At 33.5% G+C, this 8,076-nt stretch overlaps 2 protein-coding genes across 2 annotated transcripts; one reads left to right on the top strand and one right to left on the bottom strand.

The window, feature by feature from the left end:
* Positions 1-1,236: 1,236 nt before the first annotated feature.
* On the top strand, positions 1,237-1,671 carry LOC133328269 (uncharacterized). Its single transcript, XM_061536819.1, has one exon. The coding sequence runs from the start codon at positions 1,264-1,266 to the stop codon at positions 1,669-1,671; it is 408 nt and encodes a 135-aa protein (XP_061392803.1). The 5' UTR covers positions 1,237-1,263.
* A 2,788-nt stretch (positions 1,672-4,459) lies between these two features.
* On the bottom strand, positions 4,460-8,076 carry LOC133328268 (mitochondrial pyruvate carrier 2). The gene is made up of 3 exons (XM_061536818.1): positions 7,896-8,076; positions 7,789-7,829; positions 4,460-4,732 (listed from the first exon to the last, which is right to left on the bottom strand). The coding sequence occupies exons 1-3, from the start codon at positions 8,047-8,049 to the stop codon at positions 4,460-4,462; spliced, it is 468 nt and encodes a 155-aa protein (XP_061392802.1). The 5' UTR covers positions 8,050-8,076.

Below are 8,076 nucleotides of genomic sequence, written 5' to 3'. Positions count from 1 at the left end.
GAAACTTCCATACTTTGAAAGCTTCTACTGAAAAACTTACTTTTCAGACTCAGCATACTATGGTTTGGAGGCGTCGATATCGTCTGATATCCATATCTCGGGAAGTATGGACTTCCCTTCATTCCTGATCAGGGAGACGAAAATCTAAGATGAGCTTCTAAACCCAACTTAAGTCCTATTTTTTCCAAGCTAATGGTGTAATAATATTGCTTGCGCATCTACCCCCTCTTTATAACAAATATGGTTTGAAGATATAAAATATAGTCATTCCTCATGACCTTTTTTTTGCAACCTGTCCCCAATAATATGAACTCTGCTTGCTCAATTGATAAATACAACAACAGCAACAACATGACCCAATGGAAAACAACAAAACCTCAAACTTCACTCTACATTTTAATATATAGAATAGAGTGCGAAGAAAAGAAGGGGGTTATAATGAATGCATGGAAAGCAAAAATACCACATATATGAATGGCTTTGGTTGTAATTTTCCGTTTTGTTGTAGCAGCAATTCATCATCAGCGAACTAAAAAAAAAAACAAGTATTTGCAATGGGTTGTTAACCACATAAAAAAGTGAAAAAAGAAAATAGACATGGAGGAAAAATGTGGAAGACAAAGGAATATTAAAATGGTCGGAGCGGATGAGAAGAGGAAACAACCATAGTAAAAACCAGCGAAAAATGGGAGGAGGAAATAAAAGTTGTGAAAGTTCTGATATTTGACTGCTGGAGTGTTTTTGTTTTTGTATTTTTTTTTCTTTTTTGATAGTACTTGTCATGCTCGTCGACGATATTCTGTTTTTATTGTTGATGATGTACAATATTTTGTTATGATTGTTGTTGTTGTTCTTGCTGATGGTGCCCCCATAGGGGTCTTTGTTCCGTTGTAATGTTTTCTATTACTTTTGGTCTATTCCACTTTTTGTTGTTACTATTTTGCTGTCTCTGTGTGTTTTCATGCCTGCGCATGAATACAAAACAGCTAACTAAAACCATTACCACCACTGGCTGGCTAACTGACTGCATTGGCGATGACGGCGGAGAAGATGATTCGTTGTTTTCAAGTCAATGAGTAACTTGTGTCGGTTGTCAGTGTGAAGTCATTTATTTCAAGTTAACACAAAGAATAGGGTGTGTGTTCGTTTAATTTTAAATTACAAATTTTATTTTTTTTTAGAAATTTTACAAAAAACCAAAAAATTAATAATTCTGTTTATTTTTGCAGTTTAAATTTCCAAGAAATAGAAAAAACATCCACCATGACTTCAACACAAACATCCGTCACCATGACCTCAAATGCCCGTCCTTCCAGTCGTGTTCTAAAACCACCAGGCGGTGGCCACTCCAATATTTTCGCCGAGCCTGACGTGAGCGTAAATGCTCCACGTCCAAAATATAATCAACAAAACTCTTCCAATCTAAATGCCTGTATGGGTTCGACTGATCCAAATGTTGTCGTCGAGAAACTACGCGAGGAAGTCCAACATAAAAAGGAAACGGCCAGTAATGATGGAGAATCGGTAAAATCTGAGCCCACCTCCTCCTCGGCTACTAAAACAACTGCCACAGCCAATGGTAATGGTGCTGCTGCCGATGCTGCCGGTGGTGCAGCCCCAGCACGAGGACGTATTCCACCTGGTGGCTATTCATCGGGTAGTTTCTGGTAAAGCGTTTTTAAAAATATGAACAAAAAATGGAACAAAACCATGACCTAAACGCTTTCCAATTTTTATTAATGTTTTGTTTTTTATAATTCAACAAAATAAGCCAAAAGCATTTACAATTAATCATTCTTCATCTTCGTCGTCACTACTGTACAATATTTTACTTTGTGAAAATTGTATTCAAATATTCTTTTGCTTATTTATTATTATTGGTTGTTGTTCATTCCAATCGAATAATAACAGCAGCATATAAAATATTCTACTTATACGAGTTTCCATTAGTTTTTAAGTCATCTGTTCATATTTCCTTTCTCAAAGAAAAAAAATTGTTTTTTGTTTTCTTTGTTCTATATTTCGTGTGTTGTTTTTTTCACTAACGAAAATAAGTATTATCATTTCTTTTTTTACCCATTCATTCACTACTAACTTTACGCTCTCCATGTTCACTCCTTCCCTCCCTCCATTGTGCATTTTATGTGTAACTTTATATTAAAGACCACTTTTTAAAAAACAACTACATTATAATATGAAATAAAAAAAACATTTTTTGGTACTTAAGCTGCTTAAATATATTAAAACAAAAAATAAAATAAACTATGGATTGTGTTTTGTATTTGTAAAGCAAGGGAGATAAGTCATCTAAAATAGAAGAAGTAATTTATTGTCACAACTATTTAGGATCTAATAAATATAGGAAACCTAAAGATATTTTATTTGTTGACTAGCAAGTGCCACCCGTAACTTCCTTGGCGTTTTGTATAAGATTAGTGACGTCGGCGATACTTCCAGGAAGTGACTTTTGCGATACTTCCAGACTTCCAAGAGGTGACTACGGCGATATTTCCGAGAAGTGACAACGGCGATACTTCCAGGGAGTGACAACGTTGATACTTCCAGGGAGTGACAGCGGCGATACTACCAACTATGCAGGTACTATGACTTCGGCGATACTTCTGCTACGCTTCCAGTACTACAGCGACGTTCATGACGCATGTTTTATACGTCGTACTAATTTATATATAGATTACAAACACATCGGTGGGAAAATGCGGCTTAATATCGAAAATCGGTCGGTACCTTTATACTGGAGCTATAACAAAACGTAAATCGACTACTTTTCTGAAGTCTATCACCTAATCCTACACCCCAACAGTGATCCTAACTTTAAATTTCTGGATTCCTGCTCTATCGTTTCTTCCAAAAATTCAAATTGTACCAAATATTGTACTTTTCGTACACATAAGTACAAATTTTCAAAACTACCTACATATCGCTATCCTACAGCACTCCGACGGTAATGTTGATTTCAAATTTCAGTATTCCCGATTAATCCGTTTCTTCTAATTCAAAGGGTATCAAATTTAGTACAGTTTAGTACTTTTCGTATACAGGATTACACACTTCTGAAACCACCTCCTTATATCGATCCTACTTTGTAACGTTGTTTCGCATTCAAAATTTCAAGTTTTTAACTTTATCCATTCACATGCTACGAAATTGTACCAAATTTAGTTCATTTTAGTACTTTTCGGATTTCAAAAAAAAAAAAAAATCCTTTGCTACATCTATTCACTACACTCCATCAGTAATCGCCATTTCAAATTTAAGAGTTTTAGTTCTACCGGTTGCCCAAATATAAATGGTACCGCGCGTTTAGTATTTTTCGTGTCGTTCTGGTACGAATTTCAAAAAAAAAAAAAAAAAAAAAAGCTTTATATGACACGTTTTAACCAAGAGTGACGCTCACCCCAAACTTTATTATGATGAAAAGTATAGTTAATTTCGTAGTCTTATTAGGCCATTTAAAATTTTGAGAAATGGAAGCTAAAGGTTAAAAATTCCTTTTTTACTGGAGTTTACTGGGCATGGTCAAAAATGACCCACAATTGACATTTTTAATTCGAATTTTCAATTTTTATTTCGTATACTAGAATCTAGCCCAAAGGTCGATTCAAAAATCAACACCCGCTCCCTATAATCCAGAATAACTAATTTTTCCCCAAAGCGGATTTTTTCGCATGTCGAATTTGATTCATAACAAGGGGAAAGTGAAAATGCAAAAAAATCGTTGTGAGTTCTGTTTCAGAATAACATTAAAGGGAAGATCGAATAAAATTCATGGTGAATTTATGTCCAGAATAAGACTGTACATGTCTTTAGTAGACCTTTAGAAAATGTTTTATAAATATTCTGCTATATATACTTTTTATTGCAATGCATTTGACACAGAATCTGCGAAATTTTTCTAATCATAGAAATTGATATATACATTTGTAACATTTTTACCACTTTTTGAGTATGGAATTATCCCGAATGTTATATTATAAATAATTGAGAAAACATGGTTGATTTTCAATATATCTAGTCCACTATATATATATTTGTTTGCTAAATTCTTTTGTTTTTTAACTTATATTTTGAAATATTATAACATATTTTCGTATATTTATTTCGAAAAATAAAAATTGTGCTATTATTTTTAAACAACAAAAATGAGGTTGGAGCAATTTACACAGGTAACGGAAATTGTTGTGTCGTGTTGGGGGTTTTTCTTTGTATTTTACAAAATAATATCACCAGCATAGCGTCTTACTAGGTATGTGTTAGCACCTTATTTTTGTTTTTTCTCTTTTTTATAAAAATCTATACATTTGTAAATTAAAACAAATTAGTCCAGAACTAAATTAGCGAAGAAAATTTGTGGCAAGTAACTGAAAAATAAAATGGAGACAAATTTAATTACAAATATTTTTGAAAATTAAGAACAAAAAAACTATACTTACAAATACTTTTACTTTTGTCCAGTTGTTATGGCTGCAACTGCTGGTGCCTCACCCAGTGCCTTGGCCTTTTGTTCCTGTTGATACATAAAGGCCCGGCCCAATTGTACCGATTGTACAAGACCAACAAATAAATTCACCGAAAATAAACTCCAATTTTTCGGTTTAATAACCAATGAGTAGCGTGACCAAATGATACCGGTAGCCGCTAAGGCGCCACACTGTGATACCGATAAGGTTTCGGCGGGACGTGCCAAATCACTTAAACCGGCAATTACCAAACCCTGAAAAAATAACAATTTAATAATGTTAGGAGTGTTTTGAGTTGTCAGAAAAAAAATAAAAGAGATTACAAAAATGTTAAATTTTAGATCATTTAAAAGGTCTCCCGAATATAACTTTTCCTAAAAATAATTGACTTCATTCCCCAAAAATTTGGGACTTTTGCGTGTTAGGAAAATGGTTCATATATAAAATGTGTGTGTGATTTTTTTTTAATTAATGTGTCTTTTGGATATGGGCCAATATGCGGCATTTACAATATATATTCATACATATAAATCTACAATCAAAACAAAAGGACTAATGGCCACATAACATAAACAAAAATAAACAATTGGATGCAATATAATTTAAATACATTTGTTTGCATAATGTCAAGGTTTTGAGGAAATGTTTCTCTTTTTTAGAGAAACATTGCATTGAGAAAATAGCTACGATCATAGAAGAAGAAGAAGAAGAGGAAAATAAACATTTGTATTAGATAAGTGTCTCTGAAAGCTTTTTTTTTTGTTGTACAAAATATATATGGAGGGAGAAGAAACAGCTGATTTTACGAAAAACAATTGTCGGTCTTGTGGACCTGCAAAAAATATTATTTTAAAAAAAGGACCAAGACAGTCATGGTTTCTAAAGAAAAAATCAGCCTTATTCTGGACATCAATTCACAGTGAATTTGTTTGGTGGTCGCTGCTGGAGTGTAGGATAGATGTACCAAAGGGTTTTTGGAAATTCGAAATATAACTATCCGAAAAGTACTAAAATGAACTTAATTTGGTACAATTTCGTAAATTTGGAATGAGAATTAGGATTGAGATGTAGAGTCTATTTAAGGATATGATTTTGAAAGCGTGTACGAAAAGTGCTATATGGTACTATATTTGGTACAAATTTAATTTGGATATACGAATCGAGCAAATCGAGCTTTGAAACTAACATTACCGTCGCAGTGTAGGATTGGGATATGTACGTAGTTTTGGAAATTTTTTTACTTAGGTGTACGAAAAGTACTAAATCGTACTATAATTGGTACAATTTGGATGAACCGATAGAGCGGAAACAATGAAATAATTTGGAGTCAGGATCACTGTAGGGGTTAGGATTCAGTTTAAGCAATTTATAATCATGGGTACTAAATGGTACTAAATTTGGTACAATTTGAATTTTAGGCGAACCAATAGAGCTAGAATCATGAAGTTGGAGTCATGATCACTGTTGAGGTGTAAGATCGAGATATGTAGAAAGTTTTAAAAATGTTTACTAATGTGTACTAAATTTGACCAATAGAGATGGAATCCTGAAACTTGGATTTAGGATCACTGTGGGGTGTGTGTAGAAAGTATATAGAAAGTTTTGGAAATTGGTACTACTGTGTACTAAATTTGGTACAATGTGAATTGTGGGTGGACCGATAGAATTGGAATCCTAAGACTTGGATTTAGCATCTCTGTGGGGGTGTGGATTTGGGATATGTAGGAAGTTTTGGAAATTTGTACTACTGTGTACTAAATTTGGTACAATGTGAATTGTGGGTGGACCGATAGAGTTGGAATTCTGAAACCTGCATTTAGGGTGAAGGTTTGGGGTATGAAGGAAGTTTTGGAAATTCGTACTACTGTGTACTAAATTTGGTACAAATTGAATTGTGGATGAACCGATAGATTTGAAATTCTGAAACTTGGATTTAGGATAACTGTGGGGATGTGAGTTTGGGTTAAGTAGGAAGTATTGGAAATTCGTACTATTGTGTACTAAATTTGCATTTTTTTTTTGCTTCTCCCTATCCATTTAGAATAAGGCGAGAATGTGAAAGCGAAATATTTTTTACATGCGAGAAATCTCGCTAGATAATATCCAGAATATGGCGGTATAAGTTGAATTACAATATGGCAACACGAATCTTTTTTCAGCCACCATTTTCACAAATTTGAATCCCTATCTTGCATTTTTTGCCTTTCCTTATGCATTCTGAATATGTCGAGAATGTGAAAGCGAAAACAATTTCACAAGCGAGATCTCTCCCTAGCGAATATCCAGAATAAGGCTGAATATTTTTTAATGTTCACTATAAATTTGAATTTTTAAATAATATTTTTCGAAGGAAATATTTTTACAAAGTATGTATGGTAAAATGGGAAATTCGAGAGACATCAGCTGAAACCATTTTAAAGAAAAAAAAAATGCGGCTTGGACTATTACAATACTTCAAATGCTTCGGGATAATTTGGAGTTGAATATTAAAAATCTAATGGAAAAATGTTTTTTTTTCAACCTTCATGGCCTCAGAATTCCAATTTATAACCTTCAAAATATTAAGAATATATGGTGCTAAAGTGCCATATGTCCTACAAAAATCTAAATTGCATATTACAGACTCTTTGGTTTAGAAAACTCAGTTAAAACATTTAAAATATAAAAATTAGAAAGGGATCATATTGTGGAGGCTATACCAATACCATCTGTACCGATTTACACATTTCCGGGTCCTAGTAGTATATAAAATTTAAAAACTATACTCTGTAATTTTTATATTTTTCGTTATTTTAACAGACTTGGGAATATATTTTGAAATGACAAAATTTAATACGCACTCCATCTTTTGGTGGAGGGTATAAAATTAAAAAAAACCTCAATCTTATGTTAATCGTTTAATAATCTAATAAATCATTTTTTTAATAGTCTGAGATCCACTTCTTATCTACTTTTGGACATTTTAGTTCAAATTAAAAACTAATCAAAACGGCTGGTAGTTTTATAATCGCTTATCAGCGACACAAGCAACCACCAAAAGAGCTTGAATATAAACAAATAATTAATTTGCAAAATATTTCCGTCTATTGCTAGGTATCGCGCTATTCTAAGCAGCAGACAACGACGACGACCACTACTCAAGTTCATGTGTCAACAAGTTCGAAGAGTGGGAAAGAAAGGGGGTGGGGGAAACGACGACGACAGACAGGTTTCATTTAAATGCAACGTGTATTATTTATGTATGTAGGTTCCGCAGCAGCATTACAAAATTGAACATGATTATATAAAAACAAAAAACTGCGACACTTACCCATTTGAATAGGGGAGACCAAAAGAATATTGTTTTGGGTCCTACAAAAAGGAAGCGGATTATGCATCTTTCTAAACATAATTGAATTTGATAAAGTGACAACTTACCAGCTGGATGATTCCACAAGGGACGCAGTTTTTCAGGTACACGTTTATCCACGGCTCCAATTAAACCATTATATACCTTGGAAGGGAAACTTAATTTAGCTGGAGCAGCTGGTGGTGGTGGCGGAGGTGCTGATGGAGGTACTGTAGTAGCCATGGTAAATTAGTAGGGAAAATAACGCAG

Source organism: Musca vetustissima, unplaced genomic scaffold (assembly GCF_032173495.1).
Source record: "Musca vetustissima isolate MV318-11 ecotype Yass unplaced genomic scaffold, APGP_CSIRO_Mvet_v1 utg11186, whole genome shotgun sequence".
NCBI lineage: Eukaryota > Metazoa > Arthropoda > Insecta > Diptera > Muscidae > Musca > Musca vetustissima.
This window is presented reverse-complemented; position numbering and strand designations above follow the sequence as displayed.